Source organism: Sinocyclocheilus anshuiensis, unplaced genomic scaffold (genome assembly GCF_001515605.1).
Source record: "Sinocyclocheilus anshuiensis isolate Anshui unplaced genomic scaffold, SAMN03320099.WGS_v1.1 scaffold3077, whole genome shotgun sequence".
Lineage (NCBI taxonomy): Eukaryota > Metazoa > Chordata > Actinopteri > Cypriniformes > Cyprinidae > Sinocyclocheilus > Sinocyclocheilus anshuiensis.
In genome coordinates this window covers 203696-229800 of record NW_015554865.1, presented here as the reverse complement: position 1 = coordinate 229800, position 26105 = coordinate 203696, and the positions used below count along the sequence as shown (strand labels likewise).

Genomic DNA, 26105 nt, shown 5'->3' with positions numbered 1-26105 from the left:
GTGTGTGTGTGTGTGTGTGTGTGTGTCCCATAGCCAATACAAACCCCTCCAATAGGGCCCTCATACTAGAAATGAATCTCAAGGAATCAGAGGCACATATTGATTCTAATTCAGAAAATCCATTGTAGTTCAGATTCTAATTCAGTAAGAAGTTACATTATAACCAATCATTATGGTCACTTAAAAAGCACTGGTGCTCATCTCGAGCCCAAATGATATTTAATGCTAAAATGGTAATTATATGATGTTTGGTAATGGATCACATCACAGTAACAAGAGTGTGTGTTGATAAATGATGGCATATTCCGCATACTTTTCTGGAGTTGTCTGGTCACGGTGATATCCTCCAGATCAGCTCACTTCCTGCAATCACCTGCACTGTCTCGGCTTCTGGAGGAGGCATTTCATCCGGCTCCTCATCCGCATTATTACTCTGCAAAAGACCCCAATTCTGCATGTCAGCAACATTTGTACAGCACATTATATTAGGCATTGATTAATGTTAATAAATGCCACAAATTAAATGTCAAATCAAATGCATGCGGTATGATCGTGATCATTATCAGTCACCTGTGTGCTTCCCTTCCTGTCCTTCTCAGAGCGCTTTGTGTCAGATTTTCTGTGAGCATTAAATGTCGCTGGATCCATAGAATACAAGCACTCCGTCCACTTGCCATACAGAGCACAGATCTTTTTTTTGCTGGACAGATATAAAGAAAATGTGGCCACTTACTGATGTACATTTATTTATGCTTTTGGTAACATTTTAGATGTTTTAAGGGAACACAAGTAACTAAGAGTTTTCAGTCAAAACACTAATTTGCTGCTTATTGATAGTAAGGTAGTTGTTATAGGCTAGTAGTTAAGGGAAACAGGTCAATTTAGCTCAAATGGAATTATTTTTTATTTTATAGAGAATTTGACCAGAATCACTGTTTTACGGCTGATCAACTGAATCAACCAGCAATTCATTGAACGAGCCGTACAACATCAACTCTGCAATGGATATTAAAATCCAAAATATAGTGAAAACACTATTAATCAGCACAGTAACAAGATCGGCAGTTTAAGCACAAAACACAAGATAAATCTAAGACCATATAAACTAATCTAACACATAAACACGCACTCACACATTCACACAAGTTGCAGGAAGAGAGAAAGTGAGGAAAGAATGAGTTTAAGAGAATGAAAATGTGAAATCCCAAGTTTACAGCAATATGTGCAATTGCTTAGACCTGAACAACCATCAATCACTTAATTAACCCTCGCAATGAGTTCCTCAATTAGGCTATTAAGCTTTATATTAAATGCACCAGTTCAGCTAGGATATGGAGGTACTTCCGTTGCTTGTTTAGGGGGTTCCCTTGTTGTCCAGTTGCAAAAAGGGGTTTCCCGAGGTTGCTGATTGGCTGGAAGTTCAGTAGTCATTGAAGTGATGTCTTGGGAAGCCAATGGTTGGGCGTTGGCTTAAGATGCGGAGTTGTGGGCTGGTTGAAGTTTTGAGACTCGAGGTGAACTCGGAGACACGGCATTGCGGCAAAACTTAACTCAGAACACGAAACTCTCAACGGGAAAGAAAAGAAACTAAAGTAAAAGAAAGAAAAGAGTAAAATTTGACGTTTCTCCTCATGGTTTTAGAGGAGCTGCTGGCATGCAAGCCAGAGCACGCTGGAATGGCGCTCGAAGAATTCACGGGCAAAAAACCTGGCTAAAAGCTTAGGCCAAAAGCTAAAAGCATCATTTGATGGTGTCCTGAATATTTAAACTGGGCTGTTGGACACATCCCAAATGGTGTCTTGACCAATTAGACATTGTCTTAGCTCGGGGTGTTGCTATGTTTCTCCTCCCAATCGATAAATCAACATGCTGTCTTATCAGTCACATGGTCCGAATTTTCCCACTCTTGCAGAGTATAATTTTGGACTGATTGGGATCATTTTGGAATGATTTCTATAACAAGAATATAATACATTTTACAAAGTATTGATTGATAGAAACGTTTAAAGCATGAATTTTCAAACGCATACATACCCAACATGAATATAATCCTATAAACTATTCAATAGTTATTCAAAATACATACACAATGAGTGATTAGAACATGATAGTGAAATGTGTGGGTTACATACATTATATGGAGTTAAGCAATGGACTGATATTTGTTTATAAGTCTTTTTGAGATCATTTTGGTGCATCTACATCTGTAAAAGACAGTGTCTCTGGCCCCATTTACACCTGGTATTAACGTGCGTTTTCGTCGATCCGATTACAAGTGGACAAAGGAGACACATTGCCGTTCACACCTGGCGTTTAAATGCGTCTCGTTTGTCCACTTTCGACCACTTCTGTCCTGATTCCATCGAGGCGAGGGTCTATGGTCGGAACTACAGTGGGAGGGTTAAACGCACGGTTACATGTGGATGCGCACCAATATTACGTCAGAGTCCAGCTGTTTGTGTTGTCATCAAACGAAGATGCTCCACAACGTGCTGTGCATGTTTATGTATGGGCTTTTTCAGTTATTTCGATCCAGCGGACGGAATAAGCTCACACAACTGTCGTATACTCGCAAAATGAGACGACAGAAAAAGACGAGGAGAGCAGCCGCTTTTGTTTCTGCAGTGTTAGCCACAAGACCTTGCCGAACAAAGTGGACTTGCGCTAGTGCATCGAAATAAACTTTCTAGTTCAACCCGGCAAAGTTTAAATCAGACTCATGGCGCCAGGGTATCATGGACAGATTTATGATGTTGTCTTGTTGTCCTGGGCCTCTTTGTGGAATTTGACTCTTTGGATTGTTGTAACACCAATCTTAAATTGTCTGACTCTCATTAGAGTATTAGTAGACCGTTAGGTTAGGTTTGGGTTAGTAAAATAAGTTGACATGTACTTGCAAAGTTACTTACAGTCAGTAGAATGTCTGAAGTGGAAGATCAAAATGAAGTGTTACTCACTATATATCCAATCAAATCACAGTAGACCAGAGCTAATTTCACATACTGCACTACACCACACTACAGTCATATCAAACTGAATCAGAAATAACATCAGATATCTGTCATTTTAGTAGTGTTTACATACCTTTTATCAAGAATGTATCCTTCCACTTTATGCAACTCTTTTCCAAAGATGCCATACGGTTTGAAAGTCAAACAACATCTTTCCCCAGTTCTGATAAAAAGCACAGTAAAATCATTTGTGGGCCTTGTATGTCTTCCATACGTGACCCTGGACCACAAAACCAGTCATAAGGGTCAATTTTTCGAAATTGAGATTTATACATCATCTGAAAGTTGAATAAATAAGCTTTCCATTGATGTATGGTTTGTTAGGACAGGACAATATTTGGTCGAGATACAACTATTTGAAAATCTGGAATCTGAGGGTGCAAAAAAATCTAAATATTGAGAAAATCATCTTTAAAGTTGTCCAAATGAAGTTCTTAGCAATGCATATTACTAATCAAAAATTAAGTTTTGATATATTTACAGTAGGACATTTACAAAATATCTTCATGGAACATGATCTTTATTTAATATCCTAATGATTTTTGGCATAAAAGAAAAATGGATAATTTTGACCCATACAATGTATTGTTGGCTATTGCTACAATTACACCCCAGCGACTTAAGACTGCTTTTGTGCTCCAGGGACACAAATTAGTTGTTCTTTTCAAACCTTAATAAAGCAACAATGATCTAATTTACATCCTTGTTTGTTGCACTTTTTTGTCAAATTAGAGGACAATACTTGCTCTTACTTATGATTAATAATTTCAACATTTCCATATTGCTCAATCCACAGCTGTCCCATGATAATGTTATGAACACAGCAGGTCGGGTTGGTCCAGGTGTAGGCTTCATTGTGGCTGAAAAACAACAAATTAACAATACATAAGTCAATCGTGTAGCTGAATTGACATGTAAGAAGTCTTCTTGACCTCTGTTGAATGAACACATGCTCCACGTGTTTACTGCTGTACATGTAAGGCAGTGAAGGACTCACAGAGGAAGCTCTAGGGTGATGATTCCACGCGGTTCGGCCTCCACACTCTTTCCCCAGAATTTGAGTTTTGGATAAATGGATCCATGAAACATGAAGTCGCTCTCTATGCCCTCGGCGTGGAAGGCACTGACCGGCGGATGATGACTGACCTGCTCAGAGACCCATCTGAAGCCCAGATCCTCTCTGATGACACAAAAACACTGACAGTTCATATGAAACATGAATGTGTTCGCTCATAACTGATCAGTTGATGTGAAACACTGACCTGAGCAGCTCGTAGGTTTCTCCGTGCAGTGGGTTGAAGGGATTTCCCGTCCTCTCCCACTGCGAGGCCACAGCTGACACAGCAAAAGCTGCCACACACTGAAAAACCAAAGAAACATGATATTACCAACAGAGTACAGTTTTTTTACAATCACTAAAGCACATTTCTTAATGTGCTTGGCAGTACATTTCACATTCAAAATGAACTAAAACTACCAAAACACTTCATACAGTCTCAAATCAACTAATTTTTCCATAACAGTAGCAAAGGTTTCAACCCAACAATCACTCAAAAAAAATCCCCTTTTGTATAGATGACAATTAAAGATTATGTAAACATACAAAATTGCTTGTAGAGACCATAGAGTTTTAGTAGTGATTGTGTTTGAGCCATATCAGGTTTATTGAGTATAATTATAAATATTCAGATCTTTTGCTTATAGTCAAAATTAATTTTATTTTATTTTTTAGCTAAAATTTCATTGATGTAATAGTTATTCAGTACTAAAATATAATGTGTGTTGTATTTATTAGATAAGATTACATACAATTTGCATGATGCAAATTCTGTATACTGAAGGTAATTAAATGAAAGCATATTAAATTCAGGTCTTTGCCGTAATCTATATGATTTGCACCCACCTGTTATTGTTTGACCTAAAAGACAATTTTATGAGAAATCTAATTCTAAAATGAATCTTAACCAAAGCTGAAGTTAAGAAACTGAAGCTAATTTTCATGGTCTCTCCAATTTAAAAAACATAAAATCCACGTAAAATCTGAATTCTTGTCACCATCATAATCATTTTAATGGCTTAGCAATGCAAACATCACTCTGGAATGCATTAATGCTACCATATGCATGTTAATATAGGCCAGGCTTAAATTCAACACTGTTTTACTCAGTAGGATCCTGTTCTATTTCTCTATTCACCAAGGGTTTCTTGGGCTAAAAAAATAAAAATATATTTACCTTCATTCTGTGGATGGAGTCTTGTGAAGCGCTGGTCTTCTGGATGAGGTATGTGTGCTCCATGTATTCAGTCAATCTCTGAAGAAAACTCAAAGGCTCGTTAAAAATCACCGGCATTGTGATTTTAGACAGTTCCTGTGAAGATTTAAAGATGAGAATAATTGATTAACAGACTGCTTTTACATCAGAACTCGAGTCACCTTTACTCTATAGCGCTTCATAATGCATATCGTTTTGTAAAAAAGTTCATCTGTTCAGTTTAATAACTGTGCACAGTTCATGAATTATAAAACAAGTTCAGTTCAAGCAGCTCTACTGAAGACAGTAGTGTCATTATTCAGCTCAAGTCAGTTAAAAAAATCAGCAGCAGATCCACTTTACAAACCGAAGCACTGCTTACATCATGTAAACCTAACAATGCAAACATATTTATGCATATATAGCCATATTTGACTTACCATCCCAATGCATTTTTTGAGAACGCCCCACATACTGACATTGTTTCGTGAGAACATTGCAGCAGGAAGAGCTGACCTATTCCAACATGGAGAGTGAAAAACATTTCTCTGAGTTCAGAACTGTACACATAATCAGAGAACACCAAATGCAAACATGTATTCCAGCCAGTATATTTAAGCAATATTGCTGTTGTTCTTAATATAAGCACTTCTTAATGTAATCACAGCCATGCTGATATTCAGATCAATAGTACGATGGCAGATGTGATACTGCTGATACACAACAGTTCAATAAACAATAAGTTCACATTGAGTAACTTTACAGTAGTTCTATCAACAAAAATCAATCAATCGCTGCATGACACAGAGCAATGCTGCAATGAGGTTAAGTATAAACCAGGCTTAACCCCATAACCCTGTAACCAAGAAGGGAGCAGATCATTTATGCCTTAAATCACAACTTGCAGATCCATGTAAGCATCATAAGAAAGTATGTAAATTAAATAATATTTCACTAGTACAAACTATAAATGTTCCTCTTTTGGGTCTCATTGCACTGGCTTCCTGTAGCTGTCCACATTAAATTTAAGGCTACATGATGTAGGTCTACGAATGTATGAATAAATGTAAATGTAAGTGAATAAATGTAAATTTGATAGGTGAAACCAACAATGCAACACTCAATATGATATATTATTATATATATCCTTGCATCATCACTCATTTCACCAACCTGAACCTGATTAAAGATTGAAGAACCCTGGTCTAAATACTAGGAAACCAACTTTCCAACCAATTATTACTATTATGTTTTTGGTCACGATGTGGGGCCCATCATAATACAGATGCCATAGATCATGACGCTCTGCTCAACAGGCTGGAGAAATGTTGTTATGCTAGTCTATTTTAGATCCTATCTTTCGATTCACTACCACTTTGTTTGAGTGATTTAGGTCAAACCTAAAATAAATTTAATAGTATGGAGTGCCACAAGGCTCTGTCTTGGGGCTTCTATCATTATGATTGATTAATAATGTGACCATAATTATATACTTCATGTAGCTAAGTAATGAAATATGGTTTTACTCAGCTAAACAACAGCTTTTAACAGCACGATTAAGCAGCAGCAACAACAATAATAATCATCTGCAAACACTGTAAACTGGCCTTTTTTATATGCAGTGTAAAAAAATACACATTTTAAAATGAGATAGGAAACCAATTCACATGAAACCACAGGTATACCTGTGCTTTTTGACTCCATTGCACTGGGTTTTGTCACCCTGGCTACCGTCCCCTGACATGATGTCTCTGGGGCCACAGATGAAGCTGTGTCAATAGACACCAAACTGTTTACTGATCTGGCTCTAGAAAAACAGAGAAGGATGTAGGAAAAACATGGAGCTTCATGAGAAAAGAAGAACATTTGATAAATGTTATAAATAAAAAGAAATGCATAGAATGATATAGACAGACTGGCAAGACCAGAACTATGCTTTCAAACAGCTTTATAAGCCCAAGTAGATCATAGAGAACACTGATGCCAATGTTTTGTATGATCTAATACGATGCTTTTGGGAAATGCAGCCCAGAGCTGAGAATGTGGACAATTAACATCAACAAATGGATTTGTAATACTGTTCAAATTATTTCTTGTTGTGTACATTATGTATATGGAACATATGCATTTAAGCAAACTCTACTCTACCATTGTAAAGCATATAGGATTATACGATTATGACAGTATTACATTCTGCGGAATGATGACATCTGTCAACAGCAAATTACTGTAAGATATGCACTTACACCTTTTTCAGTTTAATTTCATTTGAATTTAATATGTAATTCCACTTTCTCATTCTCACAGCTCATCCTGAGATGGTTTATAATGTTGCAGGTTTCTCTGGTTTCAGCACACACTGCTATTTTAAGCGTGTTTACTGTAGTTCACAATGTACTGAACATCTGTCTACTGACAGAGCCCTAAAAAAGGATCAGTGCTTAGCTATACAACACTCTCAGAAAAAAGGTACAACAGTACTTTTTCAAAAGTAAACCCTTGTGTCTTATTTATCCCTAAATGTGCATATTAGTACCTTAAAGGCACATAATGTATTTTGAAAGGGTACCATCACAGTAACAGGTTTTGCACCTTTTTTCTAAGTGTAAACCTTGCCTATAATAACACATAAATTTGCTTATAATCATTGCAAGTAAATTCTACGAATGATTACAAATAAACATCAAGTAACACATATAGTATACACAAATAGTATTTTCTTGTTAAACATACTCCAATAATCTACACCTTACACCCCTCTTGTTCTTCTCACCTTTACTTTCTTTACTTTATCTTTACTTTCAGCGCCAGAGGACATTGTCTGATTAAATCTACTGTCCGTAGCTTCATGTGACAGTGAAATAAGTGACATGAAAGTGAAAATATCAGCAGAGAAGAGCAGAAATGTGAATGTACCTGCTTGAATGGCCTCTGCAGGAGTCACCTTGTTTTGCGTCCTGTCTGCTGTTCCTGTATGTGAGACTGTAGATGCGTGAAATGGAGCACAGGAGAGAGAGAGTGTGTGTGTGAGTGTGTGCATCACAGCGCATGAGTGTGTGTGTGTGTGCGCATGTGTTTGCAGAGCTCAGCATAAAGAGGATCGGAGAGCAGCTGATCAATCTACACCTGTGCTGTGATGAAAACTCACTCCAACACATACATCTATGTGCTACCTGAACTATTAATAATAATGCAATCCTTTTATACAGTACTTATCAGCATTTCTACATAGTTTCTGTAATAAATGTGATTGTTACCTCAATGGCTGTATTTCCACTGCACACTAACATCACAAGACTCAAATTACAATGTATAGACTGTGTGGACATGTGCTGTCTCCTGGCCTTGTTAAGAGATGAATAAGTAAACATGATAACTGAATATGATTAACAATTTATATTAATACAATACATTAAATTTAGATAGATGATAGATAGATGGATGGATGGATGGATGGATAGATAGATAGATAGATAGATAGATAGATAGATAGATAGATAGATAGTCATAGCTGAAGTGTGGAAGTGATTATGAAGGGCGTAATGGAACAATACTGCTCACTGTACACTGAGTCGTCTTAAGAAGCTTTACTCCTCTTTAACAGAGTAAGCGCCTTTCAGAAACACTCTCATTCATTTTATTGCCATTCATTATATCCAGACAACTGCATAATGCAAAACAAAACTCTAGCTCCGGTGGAACTGCCTCAAGCCCTTATTAGCACACATTTATAAGGCGTTGAACCCAATAATCACATTCTATTCACTCGATGTAATCTAGACAAACAGTCTTCATTGTCTTCATCAATTTAAACATTTATACTTTCTTGTCAGCACAATTAGAACAGCTTAGCCTACTTGCTTAGCGTAGTGCTAACTGATTACGAAATAAAAATTAGATTAGCTAGAAGATATGATAACACACTGACAAAATATGAAGGCTATTGTCAGACTCTGTTCCATGTTTTGTGTGTCCTGCTCCCCATGTGCACCGTGACAGCTATATAGTTTGTCTCACAATCTCACAAAAAAGTACATTTCTGATACAGGCTATAATTCGCTATAATTTAATTACCTGATTAAACCTTTATCTTATATTTAAAGCAAGATGTCTTACATATAGCCCAGTCCTGAACTGTTTACTGTGGATTTACAACTTGCTTTCTCTTCTGAAAATATCATAGAATACAAACGCTCATATAATTGACTTGACTATTGAATTTATTTTTATTCATAACTTGTCATTTATTTTTCTTTTATGATCCATTCCCTTGTTATTCCATACCATTCTATGATCCATTCTGCTGTTATTGAAAAAAAAATATATATATTTGTAAACCACTCCACTGGGTCTTCCGGTTTGATCACATGAACAAGAAGAGCCTATATATGTAAGAGATGAAAGATTTAGAAACGAACATAAAAATGATCTTTGTTTGCATTATCATGATGTCCTAATTCCAAATATGATAAAAGATTTTGTATGTGGGCATGTTGAGGCAATTTGGCTATTCAAAATATAACATAATTTAACTCCAAGTTATCAAACTGATCCAATCCTCCCATTGCTAAAAATGTAGGCCTAAGACAAACAAATGTTTTATGATTTATTTATCATTATGACACATACAAGGTGGGAAAGAATAAAGTAAGAAAAACAAATAATTCAAACAATAAAAGTAATGTTAAACTAAAAACGATACATACTGTATATGGACAAAGGTATTGGAACACGCCTCTTAATTACTGAATTCAAGTATTTCAATCAAACCCATTGCCACAGGTGTATAAAATCAAGTACCAAGCCACGCAGTCTGCATTACAAACATTTGTGGGGAAAAAAGGGTCGTTCTGAAGAGCACAGTAAATTCAAGCATGGTAGGATGCCACCTTTGCAATATGTCTGTTTGTGAAATTTCTTTCCTGCTAGATATCCCACAGTCAGCTGTAATGGTATTATTGAAAAGTGGAAGCATTTAGGAACAGCAGCAGAAGCGGAAGGCCATGTAAAGTAACAAAGCATGTCACCGAGTGCTGAGACGCATTGTGCGTAAAAGTCACAAACAAAACAACACACGTATCGATAACAGTATTGTTTGTCCTTTATTACACACGGTCCAAAAAATGCCGGTTCTCGACTCCCATCGGAAGAAATTTCGTTCTGTGGTGCCTAAACACGCTACTGGGGGCAGTGTGAAAATAACGGTGATCTGACGACTTTGAAAATCATGCAGTGTGAACTCTGCATAAGAGACAGATAGAAATTGTATAGAGCGGTGGGTCCCCAGGACTAGAGTTGAGAACCACTGGTGTAAAGCATGCTGCTACTGGACTCTGGAGCAGTGGAAACCTGTTTTGTGCAATGAAAAATCTTACTTTTCTGTTTGGCAGTCTGAGGGGCAAGTCTGGGTTTGGCAGATACTAGTACAATGTTACTTGTCTGACCACATTGTGCCAACTGTAAAGTTTGGTGGAGGAGGGATAATGGTATTGGGCTGTGTTTCTGGGGTTGGGCACCTTAGTTCCAGTGAAGATAAATCTTAATGCTTCAGCATACTGAGACGTTTTGTGGGAACAGTCTGGGGATGGCCCTTTTCTATTCCAGCATGACTTGCCCCAGTGAACAAAAAAGGTCCATAAAGACATGGTTGGATGAGTTTGGTGTAGAAGAACTTGACTGGCCTGCACAGAGTCCTGTCTTCAACCCCATTCAACATCTTTGGGATGAAAGGCAAAGGAGATTGCAAGCCAGGCCTTCTCGTCCAACTGGATGAATGGGCAAAAATTAACACAAAAACTTATTGGAAAACCTTCCCAGTGTGGAAGCTGTTATAGCTGCAATAGGGGCTCCATATGTCTATGTATTTAGAATGCAACGTCATTAAAGACCCTGTTGGTGTAACAGTCAGGTTTTATTTATATGGTGTATGTCATCTGGATGATGATGCAAAAATAGAATACTGCAGTAATTAGAAAAATAATAATGAAAAAATAAAATAAAATCAAACATCGTGTGTGACATTTTGTTGTTGTTCTGTTTCTCCTTAGATAAGGTTGTTCACATAGGGTTGGGTCAGAGTCCACCTTGTCGAGTCCAAGTTGAGACATAGTCATTAACAACTGTGTTTGAGTGGGAGACGTTTAATAGTCTTTTTATCATAATTTTATGTTCTGTCCAAGTCCACCCGAGTCCATTCATAATTGCATAATTCCTAAGTCCAAGTACCTCAACTCTGTTGTTCAGTCTAGCACAGAGAAACTGGGGAACCATAATAAACCCCAAACCCAGCATAGACGGGTTCAGTGAACGTGGTGTTGAATGTGTGTATGTGTGTGAGTGTGTGTGTGTCAGAGACGCTGTAGAAGGACAGAGTACCAGCAGACCAGTCCAGATACACACCTACTCGATTAGATGATGAAGGGGTTGATATCTCAGTGCTGTCATTATTGTGACAGACAGTGAGTCTGTTATAAAAACTGCTCAGATTCCAGGACTTTTGATTGAATCCAAACCTGCAGTCACTTCCTCCTTTCCTGCTTATATCTTTGTATGTCATTGATATTTCTGTCCCTCTCCCACTCCATTCAGCCTCCCAGTAACAGCGTCCAGTCAGACTCTCTCCACACAGAACCTGAGGATGGTGCTCAAATCTCTCTGGATGATCAGGATACGACTGCAGCTCTTCCACATATGTTGCCTTTCTGTTTCCCTCAGACAGAATCAGATGGCTGTTTACTGTGTTTGGATCTAGTGTGAGACTACAGGCATCTGAACACACAAAGAACGAGAGAAAAAGAGAGAAACATTTGAAGAGCTCATTTAACACCACGTTTAAAAAAATGAACCGACTGCCATGTGTTATTCTCTACATATAGCACGTTCTGAACCCTAAGCACGTTTTGTCATAAAAGACGGTTTTGTCCACTGTCAAGGCATTGCAAGTTCAGGTTTCACAGCAGAAACCAACAAGCGCCCTTCTCGTTTGTGAACATAACCCAATAAGTCCATTTTAGCGAATCAGCACGCAGTATTGAGGTCAGGTGACAAGGCTGCTAGTCACTTTAGAAAAGACTATCTATCTATCTATTACAAATGAAACATTATCTCTACTTGACTAGCAGAGTATTCATTTTGTTTGTTTGTTTAAAATAAGTGGTGATCTGTCGCTTACACGTATTGCTTTTAAAATCATGCTGAATGCTCGTTGCTGCTGTTATCAGTGCCGGTGTTGTGCCGAATTCTGCACCCCTGCCAGATTATGCACCCCCTCGTTGAAATCACTACCTGATTGCCTAATCCTAACCCCACCCCTAATCCTAACCCCTCCCCCATACCTACTCCTAAACCTACCAATACTAGGGGTTGCATAATCTGACGGAGCAGAATTTGGCACAACACCTGTTGCCAAGCGATTCGTGCACAGACAAGTGCTTCAATCTATTGCTAACTGTTGTGGAGACTCTCTATTCATTTAGGTGAAATCACAAAATAAAATGCACACAAACCATCACTGATGAACATATTTGGTTTTAATGAGGGGAAAAAAGTACGGATTAGAACCCAAAGTATCGCTATTTTAGCAATTACAAAGCAATTACTTGGTTTTGTTTACCTCTGAAACATGAAATGTGGAGTTATCTGCTTTTGCCAAAAAACAAACAAACAAACTGTTGGAGTTATCTGTTTTTGCTAAAAAAAATAAATAAAAAACTTTTAATATATATATAAAAAACACACTTAAACATGATTTATGAAAATTTACAAAAACAAAGTTATCTGTTTTTGGAAATAAAAAAACAGATAACTCTTCATTTATAACAAATAAACAAACAACCAAATAAATAAATAAATACATTTATGAGTTTGTGTTTGTATGTAGACCTACATTTTTGCAGTCCTGCTCTAATCCTAAAATCTCCTCCATGATCCATACTATAAACACAAAAATACACATACATTATAAAATGGTGCATATTGCTGATACACAAAACACACACATTTTTACATACTTTTAATTCTTTCCCCACCAGTATAAAAAAAATAAGTTGCCAGCCACAGTCAGCAAAATAATATCTAAACATGCAAAATGTCAAAAGAAAGAACAGAGCCTCTGCTTTTAAACAAGAAAAAAAGCAAAATATATTTATCTCTGGCTTCATGCATTATTATTATTTTTTTTTTTATCAACATGTGAATGTGGGTAAGTTCCATGTTTTTTGCAGAAAGCAGCTTAATGAAACATGAGTGTCATTACCAAAAATTACTTGTAGTTCTGCGAGTTAAACCAATTCAAATTGATTACATTTGATCACATTTCAAGGGACCATGTTGCATGTATGAGCAGCAACTGCCAGCTGTGTGGAACTGCTACTAAAATCAAATGCTTTCATTGCATTTGAACAGTCAAATACACACAGAATTATATCAAAATGCCCCTCTTGCCAAGTATTCACATTAACACTTTGGCTATGTCTTAAGTGAATATAAACATGTGCGTTAGGTCTTAAAGTGACAGCACCCTAATATACCTGCTGCTGTCTGTGTCATTAATGTTAATCAAACAACAAATGAAAAAGAGAGAATCACTATTCTTGACTGAATAACTTAATAATAATTGTGAAACTTCACTGGCATCTAAAGTTACAGCCTTACAATAAAAACCTTATTCCCAGAAAAAAATAACTATATCACAACATATTTTGTTTACGTGAAAATACAAATTATTCATATTGTGAATAAGACTTTGGTCATATCACCCACCTCTATGAATGTACTTAAAAAGTACAGAATCAAATCAATTATTGAAAGTGAAACAAATCTTTTTGTCAGTCATATTGTTTTGAATTTCCAAAAATTGTTCCTGAATTGAACAGAAAACCAATGAATCGTGAAGTGAATCGATTCACTGTCTACCTAAAGATTCAAACCTCTAATCTGACCACTTTATAAAGTGGTCTGTGGTATGGTTCCTTGTTGGTATAATTTGTTACATTTATATAGCGCTTTTCTAGACACTCAAAGTGCTTTACTGTGAGGGGGATCACCTCATCCACCACCAGTGTGCAGCATCCACCTGAACGATGCAGCGGCAGCCATAGTGTGCCAGATCGCCAACCACACACCAGCTTATTCGTGGAGAGGAGAGCAAAGCAGCCAATCAGTAAATATGGGGATGATTAGGTGGCCATGATGGTCAGAGGCCGATGGGCAAATCTGGCCAGGATCTCGAGGTTACACCTCTACTCTTTTCAAAAGACTTCCTGGGATTTTTTATGACCACAGAGAGTCAGGACCTCGGTTTAACATCTCATCTGAAGGATGGTGCTTTTTGACAGTATAGCGTCCCTGTCATTATTGGGTGTTAGGACCCACACAGAGCACAGGCTGAGCACCCCATGCTGGTTTCACTAGCACCTCTTCCAGCAGCAACTTGGTTTTCCCAGAAGGTCTCCCATCCAGGTACTGACCAGGCTCAACCCTGCTTAACTTCAGTTGGTGACCAGGCAAGAGCTGAAGAGTGATAGCTGCTGGCAAACATGAATGCAATTTTTTTCCAAATCACAGAAGTGAGCTGCTATTGATGACATATACTTTGCATATTTGCTCTCTATGTGTCATTTTGGTAGTAAATCCAATGCATGAATAAAACAATGAAGCTGGCATCCTTTTGTCCTGAGTTAGTCATAGTCGTAAACATATCCTGCTCATGGTGGAACTCACATAATGATGCGAATATACTTTGATTCAAACCCAAAATGTGAAAAGAGATCAGCAACAGAGAGGCGATCACATTCATTTTGAAAATATATAAAACACATACTTGAGTGTCTGCAGTGAGCAGTTAGGATCGTTCAGTTTGTCACTGAGGAGCTGGACTCCTGATTGTCCTGGGTGATTGTAGCTCAGATCCAGCTCTCTCAGGTGTGAGGGGTTTGAACTCAGAGCTGAAGACACAAAACCACAGCCTTCCTCTGTCACCATACAGCCAGACAACCTACACACACACACACACACGTACGCATGCGCACACACGTGTTATCTAAAAGACAATATTGTTGATTTAAATTACTTTTGTTTTTACACTAATGTAACCTCAGCTTAACTTTCTGTTTTCCCAATAATTTTTCAAAAACAGCTAAATCCATCATCACCAATTCTTATGTAAATTTTACGAATTAGTACCAAAGGCTTGTACACGTTTAGAATTAGTAACAGAATATCTTGAATCCATGGCATAAGAAATAGTTGCACATACAAAATATTTTTCTGGACACTCCTTGCTTTTTCTTATTTACAGCCATAGCAAGCAGTGTACAAAATACTCCACATAATTACCTTAATATTTCTAGCTGACAGTTTGGATTCTTCAGTCCATCAGAGAGAATCTTCACTCCTGAATCCTGTAGGTCATTATTAGTCAGGTCCAGCTCTTTTAGGACAGAGTTCGAGGATTGTAGAGCTGATGATAAATTCTCACAACACTGATCAGTGAGATTACAGCCAGCGAGTCTATACAACAAGGAACAAATGATGCAGATGTCCAGTTAGTCATAGTGCTATGTCCTAAAAGGTCCATAGGTTTCATTTAGTTTCATGCTTTAGGTTATACTGAATTAAGAATGGTGTTATGGTATAGCATGTACTTAACTATATTTCTTATTATATTTCTTTTTTTCTTGACATTTTGTTGGCTATTAATTAATTCATTTGAAATGTGGTCATCTAAGGCAAATATTACTTAATTTTGCAAGATAATATACTCACAGAGCTTTTGTGCAGTTGCTCACAGCTGGTATCAATCTTCTTCTACCCTCATCTGATGTGTTGTATCTCTTCAGATCAAACTCATCCAGCGGCTCCTCAGACATCTGAAGCATGTAGGCAATTGTTGAGCATTGAGCAGGAGAGAGCTTCTTCTCTGAGTGTTTGTCTGATTTCATAAACTCCTGAATTTCTCTGGACAGACTCTGATCTTTCACTTCCAGCAGGCAGAGGAACAGATTGATGGATCTTTCAGTGGAGAGTCCATGTCCATCTTTGATCTTCTCTTTAATGTACTGTGAAGTTCTCCTGATGCTCTCTGAGCTGTTCTCTGTGTGTGTCAGTAGATCCTGTAAGAGTCTCTGATTGGACTCCAGTGAGACGCCCAGCAGGAACCGCAGGAACAGATCCAGCCGTCCATTCTCACTCCCAATGGCTTTATCTATTGCTCCTTGATGCAGATTATGCATTGAATTAAAAACCATAAGAGTCTCAGTTGTACTGTGTATATAGCAGTAAAACACATGAAAAGCAGCGAGAAACTCCTGAATGCTCAGATGAATGAAGCTGTAGACTTTACTCTGATGAATCACAGATTCCTCCTTGAAGATCTCAGTGCAAATCCCAGAATACACTGAAGCGTCAGTGATGTCTATGCCGCTCTCACTCAGGTCCTCCTCATAGAACATCACATTGCCCTTCATCAGCTGTTTGAAAGCCACTTCAGCAAGTTTCACAATCACTTCTCTGTTGGACTGCAGGAGTTTCTCTGGATCTCTCTCTTCATACTTCTGGTTCCTCATGTTGATCTGAATCAGCAGAAAGTGGATGTACATTTCAGTCAGAGTTTGGGGGATTTCTGCACTCAGATCTTCTTTCAGGAGCTTCTGAAGCACAGTGGATGAGATCCAGCAGAAGACGGGGATGTGGCACATGATGTGGAGGCTTCTTGCTCTTCTGATGTGTGAGATGATTCTGCTGGCTTGATGCTGGTCACTGATTCTCTTTCTGAAATATTCCTCCCTCTGAGGCTCATTGAACCCCTGAATTTCTGTCAGACGCTTGATGTAATTCACAGCCACTGATGAAGTCTCAGTCACATCACAAACTTTCTGAGTTTCTGCAAACATCAGTGTGATTCTGCTTTCATCCAAACCATCAAAGATAAACACAATTTTACACTCCTCATAAGTCTTTGAGTCCAGATCTTGAAGTTCAGGATGAAAGTCCAGCAGAAGTCTCTGAAGACTATATTGATGATCTTGAATCAAGTTCAGCTCTCGAAATGGAAGCAAAAACATGAAATCTACATCCTGATTGGCTTTTCCCTCGGCCCAGTCCAGAATGAACTTCTGCACAGAGATGGTTTTTCCGATTCCAGCGATGCCTTTAGTAAGAACAGTCTTGATTTGGTCTTTCTCCTCACATCCGGGTTGAGGTGAGGCTTTAAAGATGTCATTGCAGTAGATGGAAGTGTCTTGTGCGTGTTGTGTTCTGGCTGTTTTCTCCATCTGTAAAACCTCATGTTCTTCATTCACTCCATTACGCTCTCCTTCTATGATGTAAAGCTGTGTGTAGATCCTGTTGAGGAGGGTTTCATTCTCTTTGAGCTTGATTCCCTCAAATAAGCTCTCGTACTTGTTCTTCATGCTGGTTTTATGCTTTTCTTTGACTCTTTTCAGGTTTTCAGTCTCCACCTGCAGGGATGCTGGTGTGTAACAGACTCCGTGCATCTGTAGAACAGGACGTGTTCTAGATTTCTTTCTGCACAGAGGACAGTCAAAGTCCTCTGCTAGTCTTGACTGATCCCAGTAGAAACTGATGCAATGTCTGCAGAAACTGTGTCCACACGTGATAGAGACCGGATCTCTCAGAACCTGCTCACAAGCTACACATCTGGACTGATCCTGGATCAGATCATCCATCTTTTCACTAAAGAAATTGGTTTTTAATAACACATAAAAGTTTGCCAAGAGTGAACAGTATAAATATTAAAGCATTCTATTGCAGTTTTCAGCATTATGTAATTATTTCAGCAGAGAGAGACAGAAAACAAAACTTGTAAGAACAAATTTTCTGGTCAAGTTAATGTGAAATGGCAACTTATCAAAGTAGATGTGACCAAAATGTAATCAAGATGAAAGTTGAGAAGTTTTGTTTTGCAGCAAATTTATTCAACTTTCCACCTGCCACAGAACTCCACAACTGTTGCACAACTGTACAAAATCTAATGCCCCCCAGACACTACAATATTTTATCCCTGTTTTACTGTTAAATGAAACTCAAGAAGTCTGTGAAGACTGTACTGATCTCGAATCAAGATCAGCTCTCAAAATGGAAACACACACGAAGAACATGTTAATGAATAATGCAGACAAAAGTCCAAAATGTAACGCAAATCAGTGTTCGTTGACTTGAATGAATCTCTATGTTTGAATTATAAAAGACGCAAACTGAGAGATGCCCACCAATGCCCAAGAGATATTTAGCAGAAGTGTTACCAGGGTTGTGGTTTCCCTGAACAATTAGACCATTTTAAAAATGCAGTCATGGGAAAAATTACAGATCCACGGTTTGCGGTTTTGGCCTACTCATATAATGTACCGCTGCAGACAAAAGTGTATCTGTAAACAAAGAAAAATTAAAAAACATCCTTTTACTAATGTGTGTTGATCCTTGGGATGACTACCTGGCAACATAAGAGCCACTGAAAGAGCAAGTGAAGGTGAGATGGTTTAAGAATGGTTTGAGAGACTGACAACCCATACCCCCCAAGTCAGATTCCCAGTGAAATGCTCTCCGACAGCAAATGCAATGAGTTTGTTTCCTTCTTTTCTGAGAAGATCAATAATATCAGAAAGGCGATTAGCACATCCTCAAGTTATGCAGAGGTCAGACAGATTTTACCGCAATTTCAAAAAGAATTGACCATGTCTGGTTTTGAAGCAATTGATAGCAAAGTTTTGGAAGAAATAGTACAGCACCTTAAATCATCAACCTGTTACCTTGACACACTTCCCACACCTTTTTTCAAAAGTGTGCTTAACCGGACAATTTTCAATCTGGTTTCCGACCGCATCACAGCACAGAGACAGCGCTCATTAAGATAATAAATGAAATTCGCTTTATTTCTGATTCTGGCTCATTTTGTATGAAATGTGCTATATAAATAAACTTGCCTTGCCTTGCCTAAGAAGCATGTGAGGACACCTCACAACCTAGAAGTTACATGAGATAGAGAATAGAGAATTTTAAGGCAGGTTAATAGAGTATATCTTTTAGACATAGCATTTAAATTGAAAAATTTCAAATCTGCTAAATGCAACTATAAGGCATACAAGTGTAAACTTAAAATATTAGACCTGTCAGTGATCCAAGTCATGTGTGAAATTTGTTTTGACTGGAAATGATATCAGCGATGACAGACAGTGTTAAGAACAGCAATCCGATAACTTTAAATTATTCTGTTTAAAATGTATGGGTGGCATACAAGGTAAGAGTGTGGTCTTACAATGTAAATATAGCCTACTCTTCCCTAACAATGGAGATTAAATGTAATAACTGCTGTAATTGGTTATACAGGAATGTTTTTAGCGCTGACAAAATTAGTTTTTAATGTCATCTGGTGGATCATTCAGATGTGGTTGTACTATAAACAATAAAAGAGCTAACACGTGTTAAATGTTATTTTTTAACTACAAGGTTTGTTCGGGAAAATTAGCAGATCAGTTCAAACAGAGATCCTGGCAGATCGTATAATCTAGAAGCCTATGTAATTTATAGAATTGCTTGAAAGCAGAAGTCCTAACAGAGTCATGTGAAAGCAACTTTATCGCAGTCAGAAACCAACCATATTTACATGCAGGACCAGATTTAAAAACTGGAATCCTTACAGTTTAATTGTTTCAACTCCTATACGAAATGATTTGTATGTGCCTTTAGTGTTTAATTAATGATTAACTTACATTTAATCAAACTATCCCGCTCGCCAGTCCCGCTGTTTTTATGACTCCCTCCTGGTCAATGAAGAGTAAAGTTTTTACTTTCGGTTTCTGTTTTACTTCGTTACTCAAAATTCTAGGAAACAGATCAGATGTTTTGGAAAAAACATGTCAATTTAATTTACTGTACATGCCTACACAAATACAATTTAAAAATACTTAAAAATACACTAGTCAACATTTGAAGTGGATCAAAACCTTTCATCAAAGTTGTCCTAAAACCAAAACAATAGGCTACCCGTTTAGAACAACTTTGATTAACTTTTTTGATCCACTTCAAATGTTGACTACTATATATATATTATGATATATCTTCTTATACAATTTTTTTTTTTTATACCGACAAAATACTTTAGTATGCATATGTACAAGTTCATTAAAAACATGCTGACACATTCTTTTCATTTAATTTATGTGACCTATATTAATTCTATTTAATTTAATTCTATTTTCATTTTTAATTCATGTGACCTATATTACTTTAATAATCATATGTAACAGTATTACAACTGTCACATACATATTCATAAAAAAATATGGCACAATTTTTAATACAAGTTTTAATTTCAAGTGTTTTACCCTTATTTTGAATTTCTTAAATTCAATCAAATTCAGTTGATGATAATAATAAGATAATATAGGATAATATATAGATCAAATGAAATCAGCATCAACAAAATCCATGCTTGCACTGGAGAGGGTACCGCAAAGAGGCACAGAAGCTGCATTTAAAGTGGCATTCGATGTACTTACACACTGTTTGAATAATTTGATTTGTTCAAAAGGACTAATTTATGAATGGGTAATTGAATAATTTGCTCGACCAATTCATTCAAAACAGGGATTCAGTCAGAAACAAACAGCTCGAAGGTGCATAAAACATCTGTTGTGGATTTATTTGTAAGTCACTTAACATGAACTTTTTGTAAAAAAAAAAAAAAAAAAAAAAAAATCAATATCAGATTTGCAGTGCTGATATTCAGGAAAACAGCATTGTTGCTCGATTGATATTGCTTAACGGTTTACATACATATATATACATAGATATACAAACAAGAATTCATAAAGGTGGCATTTTTTACAACCACATCTTGAATTTTGAAGGCAAAATAACAGAATCCCCCATTAATTTCTGACCTGCTTTCCCTGTGAGGTGACAATGAGGATTTGCTGTCAGAGTTATTCAGTGGCTGTCTGTAAATTCCTTTAGAAAACAGCATGTACAGCACTTGCATTTTCAGAGAGATTATGTACAAAACTGAGAAAAATAACATAAAATAACGTTATGTCCATGCGATAATTAAACATTACAGTTTCATTGAAACACTAAGAGACCCCCAGGGGTCCTGGAGTAAGAAAATTTCGTCTTCTAATACCTTTGTAGGAATGTTATAAATATGTTGTAAATATTTTTTTTCTTTCATATTTTTATGTTTGACATCCTTGTTGTACCATGTGACACAGAGTCACAGATGAGTCATAATAAACCCCAAACCCAGCATAGACGGGTTCAGTGAACGTGGTGTTGAATGTGTGTATGTGTGTGAGTGTGTGTGTGTCAGAGACGCTGTAGAAGGACAGAGTGCCAGCAGACCAGTCCAGATACACACCTACTCGATTAGATGACAATGAAAGGGCAGGTATATCAGTGCTGTTATTATCGTGACAGGCAATGAAACGTTTATAAAAGCCACTCAGATTCCAGGACTTTTGATTGAATCCAAACATACAGTCACTTCCTCCTTTCCTGCAGAAACAGGTGTCCAAACAGGTGTCCATTTATGGTAGGAGGAGGGGGGGTTTATGAGGGGCAATAAATCAAACTTTTTGTCATATAGTAGCCTATACTCTCTCTGGTAAATCAGTTCTGTTATAATTGTGCCAGACAGTGAATCTGTTATCAGAGCAGTACAGATTCCAGGATTTGTCATTGAATCCAAACAAGCAGTCACTCCCTCCTTTCCTGCTGATTCCTTTATATGACACTGATATTTCTGTTCCCGTCCCGCTCCATTCAGCCTCCCAGTAACAGCGTCCAGTCAGACTCTCTCCACAGAGAACCTGAAGACATTCAAATCTCTCTGTATGATCAGGATACGACTGATGGTCTTTCGCATGCTTTGCCATCTTCTTGTCCTCAGATAGGATGACTTGAGTGTGTGCTGTGTTTGGGTCAAGTGTGAGATCACAGGCATCTGAACACAAAAAGAGAGATGAGCAGTACATACAAAACAACAATCACTATCTGCGTGTGTGTTTAGACCTACACTTCCGTAGTCCTGCTGTAATCCTGAACTCTGCTCCATGGTCCACACTATAAACAGAAACACACACACAAAAATACAAAAGCATGATCTCACTTTCCATATTTATTTTATTTTTTCCAAATGCAGCCATAGACTGTTCTAATTAACCCTCCTTTTCTAGCAATTTTGTTCATGATGCGTTATCTGCAAAATACATGTTTTTAAGAGTAAATACGTTATTAGATTACAGTACATTGTGAAAGATCCAGTTTTATTTTAAGAACTGCATCAACAACAGTCAGCATAAACAAACATTGAAGAATACACTGGTTTGAGGTTTCTAAAATAACTTAAACTTTGTGGCATTTCTCCACAGTTTGGCAAATCAATATACTGTAGTAAAAGTTCTATTAACACTGCTCATGTCTGCACTGCACCGTGTTTATGTTATCGGAATAATGGATTAGCTCCTTGAAGTTGGCTGAGTATATTATGCAACATTCTAGCATTTTGTGAAAAACTTGCTATGTTTATATAGCTGGATGCAGCCAAGAGAAGTTATTGATTTTATTGTTTTCTTTTGCTGTTTGATTAATTTTAATAACAGCAGCAGGTATAAGACTGCGATCACTTTAAGACCCTATTGCACAGATCCAATATACTGAAACACACCTGATTTTCTCCCAACTGTTTACTTTCACTTAAAACGTAATGACTCTGTTTACCTGAATACTCAGCAAGACAGGCATTTTGACATAACATGTTTTGTGTATTTGACATTCAAGCGTGTTACAGTCAACTTTCTGTGTGCACTCTGTGTGTCAGTCAACATGCAAGTACTTAATTGAGGTTTTTTTTTCTTTCTCGTGGCTTATTGTGTTTAAAGGTGCCATAGAATGCATTGATACAATATTTTAAATTGTTCTCTGATATCTACATAGAAGGTATGTGGCTTAGGTAAGGGCAAAGAATCTCCAGAAATGGTTTTAAATGTCCATTTACAACCCTATGATTTGTCCCTAGAATGAAATGGTCTGTTTTTACCTTATTTGGAAGGGTCATGAATAATAATGTTGAGCTCTGCTCTGATTGGCTGTTTCACAGTGCGGCTCATTTCAGTATCTCACACAGCAAGAAGGAAACACAGGAAAATATATATTGCAATACTGTCTCTCGCAGTTATATCGTTGGGTAATTGTACTGTATATAAAATGCGGGTATCAGGGAGCCGCTATTAATATGCGGGGCATTGAAACTGCTTTCGAATGCACGATCGCTTTTTACTTTCACTTTCGAGTTTTGCGATCGCACGTGCTCGTAAACTAAATCGTAAACTACAGCAGCAGTACTTACCACACATTTTACAAGATCAGATGGCGTAACTATTAGTGATCCCGACTGTAACGTCACAGTCGGTGTTATGTTCTGATTCGCCTGTTTTTCAGTGGTCTTTTGCATGCACAAGATTTACATAAGGAGGAGGAAACAATGGTGTTTGAGGCTCACGGTATGTCATATCCATGTACAGAACTGTTATTATTCAACTATGCCAAGGTAAATACAGTTTTCCATTCTATGGCACCTTTAATAGGTTTCATCTGAAGCCACTTCACTAGATACCTAATTGCACAAGACCCGATACCTGTTTCTCCTGAGACCTGAAGCCTTTAAAACGGAGGCACAATGCAAATTGCCGAGGCTTGACAATGTTCTAATATGTACACTGTATTCTATACATTTCTGTTTCAAGACACAAGCATGTTCAGTCTCTACATCACACACAGCATGACATCGGTTACTGCCTCACATACTTGAGTGTCTGCAGTGAGCAGTTAGGATCTTTCAGTTTGTCACTAAGTCGCTGGACTCCTGATTGTCCTGGGTGATTGTAGCTCAGATCCAGCTCTCTCAGGTGTGAGGGGTTTGAACTCAGAGCTGAAGACACAAAACCACAGCCTTCCTCTGTCACCATACAGCCAGACAACCTACACACACACACACACACACGCATGCGCACACACGTGTTATCTAAAAGACAATATTCACACACACACACACACACACACACACACACACACACAGTGTCAACAGTCTGATAATCTACAAACAACTGGGCTGGATCTAGGTACAGTGGGGTTTAGGGCGTAAAAATATCTTTATGTCAGTGTAAAATAATAAAAATATTTAAATTAATTTAACACATTACTATAACAAAGAAAACATTGTAAAGACATTTTGGGTGTTCTCACAAGATAAAAAAGGATCATAAATGTTCCACAGGATGTTTCCCTTTGAAACCAATGAGGTACACAATTTTGTATAGGGCAGGGGTTCTCAACTCTGGCTCTCGAGATCCATTTTCCTGCATAGTTTAGTTTCAACCTTGATCTAACTCACCCCCCTGTACCTTTATAGTAATCATAAAGACCTTGATTAGCTTGTTCAGGTGTGTTTGATTAGGGTTGGAGCTAAACTCTGCAGGAAAATGGACCACAAGAGCCAGAGTTGCGAACCCCTTGTGTAAGGGTTTCTTTATAATCTAGGTCTTCAACCCTGCTCCTGGGGACCAACTGTCCTGCAAGTTTTATTTCCAACCTGCTTTAGCATACCTGGCCTGTGATTTTTCTAGTGATCCTGAAGACCTTGATTAGCTGGTTCAGGTATGTTTGATAAGTTTGTAGTTAAACTCTGCAGGATAGTGGGTCCCCAGGAGCATGGTTGAAAACCTATGCTTTAGGATTAGGGATCAGGTTAATATAGCCTAAATCAGGGGGCAGTTGCATAAACTTAAACGCTATGTTAAGACAGCGTCTTAAGAACTAGTCTGACCAACTATCAGTAAGCCAAGTGGTAATCAGTCTTTATCAGTCAGTATTTAAGCCATTTTTCCTAAAAATTCTAAATTTGGATAACTTGATTAACTCTTTCACCACCATTGACAAAATTTTCCGTCTTTCTGTGTTTTCACTGGTATACGTTAGGAGGCGCTACTACACATCTTCTGAAAGATTATTGAACGTCTGGATCAAAACACAACGAATAAGAAGAAAAAATAAGCAAGCAGAAAGCAGAAACATATGTAAAATAATGTGATCATCAAACATGAATCATTATATAATCAAAATTGCCTAGCGTTACTGAATGAAACGTCAATCCAGGAAGTGGTATACAACCATGCAAGCTTTGGGGGTGTTGATGGAAGCAATCCATTCAATATATATTTTGATCATTGATCTGAATCTGATCTTTGACAAAAACGCAATTTTCTCTGCTTTTTGTTAATTTTTTTTTAAAGGGAACAACGAAGCACACAGCGTCTTCAAGACATGGCGGCAGCGGCAACAACAAAACTACAATGAGAATAAAAGTTACGCCTTCTTTCTTTGCGTGAACATTTGGGCGGCGTTATGCAAATCTTCCCACATAGTGAGGTAGATATGTGGGGGCGTGTTCGAACGAGCCGTTTTAGGTAGGTGTGGCTGACTCTTAACTTTTATAAAGAATATCTCTTTGGATTTGAAACTTTAGTCTTTGCAACTTTACAGATCTTCTTTATGCACCAAGAGCTTGTAACACTCCAAAGAGAAAGGAACAAATGAAATTGCATCATATGACCCCTTTAAGTGAAATTTATTCAAGTGTTGATAAAAACAAAATGAAAGAAGCTAGAGTAAAACCCTTTTTTAAATCAGAGGCTCTGTTCTTTCTTTTGACATTTTACATATTAAAATATTAATACCACAAATATTCTGGGGCTATGAAAATTTTGTGAAAACGATCAAAAATGCTGGTGGTGGCTGGAAACTTAAAAAAAAAAAAAACACTGGCAGGGAA

At 37.5% G+C, this 26105-nt stretch overlaps 2 protein-coding genes and 1 pseudogene across 2 annotated transcripts; all 3 read right to left on the bottom strand.

Moving 5' to 3' along the window:
* Nucleotides 1–294: 294 nt before the first annotated feature.
* On the bottom strand, nucleotides 295–8294 carry LOC107671552 (oxysterol-binding protein-related protein 1-like). The gene is made up of 10 exons (XM_016464469.1): nucleotides 8180–8294; nucleotides 6949–7070; nucleotides 5704–5779; nucleotides 5246–5380; nucleotides 4274–4371; nucleotides 4009–4191; nucleotides 3764–3871; nucleotides 3085–3174; nucleotides 571–700; nucleotides 295–433 (listed from the first exon to the last, which is right to left on the bottom strand). Exons 2-10 carry the CDS (start codon nucleotides 7005–7007, stop codon nucleotides 332–334), a joined length of 981 nt encoding a protein of 326 aa, XP_016319955.1. The 5' UTR covers nucleotides 7008–7070; nucleotides 8180–8294; the 3' UTR covers nucleotides 295–331.
* Nucleotides 8295–11191: 2897 nt separating this feature from the next.
* Nucleotides 11192–20030, bottom strand: LOC107671547 (NACHT, LRR and PYD domains-containing protein 12-like). The gene is made up of 6 exons (XM_016464463.1): nucleotides 19990–20030; nucleotides 16028–17956; nucleotides 15599–15772; nucleotides 15084–15257; nucleotides 13149–13195; nucleotides 11192–12031 (listed from the first exon to the last, which is right to left on the bottom strand). The coding sequence occupies exons 2-6, from the start codon at nucleotides 17947–17949 to the stop codon at nucleotides 11508–11510; spliced, it is 2841 nt and encodes a 946-aa protein (XP_016319949.1). The 5' UTR covers nucleotides 17950–17956; nucleotides 19990–20030; the 3' UTR covers nucleotides 11192–11507.
* A 1837-nt stretch (nucleotides 20031–21867) lies between these two features.
* Nucleotides 21868–26105, bottom strand: part of LOC107671546 (protein NLRC3-like) — a 7836-nt pseudogene continuing 3598 nt past the window's right edge.

Excerpts from the sequence above, each read along its gene's own strand:
- LOC107671552 (XM_016464469.1), bottom strand. The coding sequence starts at position 7,007 with ATGTCAGGGGACGGTAGCCAGGGTGACAAAACCCAGTGCAATGGAGTC. Across the intron at positions 5,780-6,948 it reads AATGGAGTCAAAAAGCACAG|GTCAGCTCTTCCTGCTGCAA; the intron begins GTATACCTGTGG and ends ATGTTGGAATAG. Across the intron at positions 701-3,084 it reads GGATACATTCTTGATAAAAG|CAAAAAAAAGATCTGTGCTC; the intron begins GTATGTAAACAC and ends ATATCTGTCCAG.
- LOC107671547 (XM_016464463.1), bottom strand. The coding sequence starts at position 17,949 with ATGGATGATCTGATCCAGGATCAGTCCAGATGTGTAGCTTGTGAGCAG. Across the intron at positions 13,196-15,083 it reads TGCTCACTGCAGACACTCAA|TATGGATCATGGAGGAGATT; the intron begins GTATGTGTTTTA and ends TTGTGTTTATAG. Across the intron at positions 12,032-13,148 it reads TAGAGCAGGACTGCAAAAAT|ATGCCTGTAGTCTCACACTA; the intron begins GTAGGTCTACAT and ends TTGTGTGTTCAG.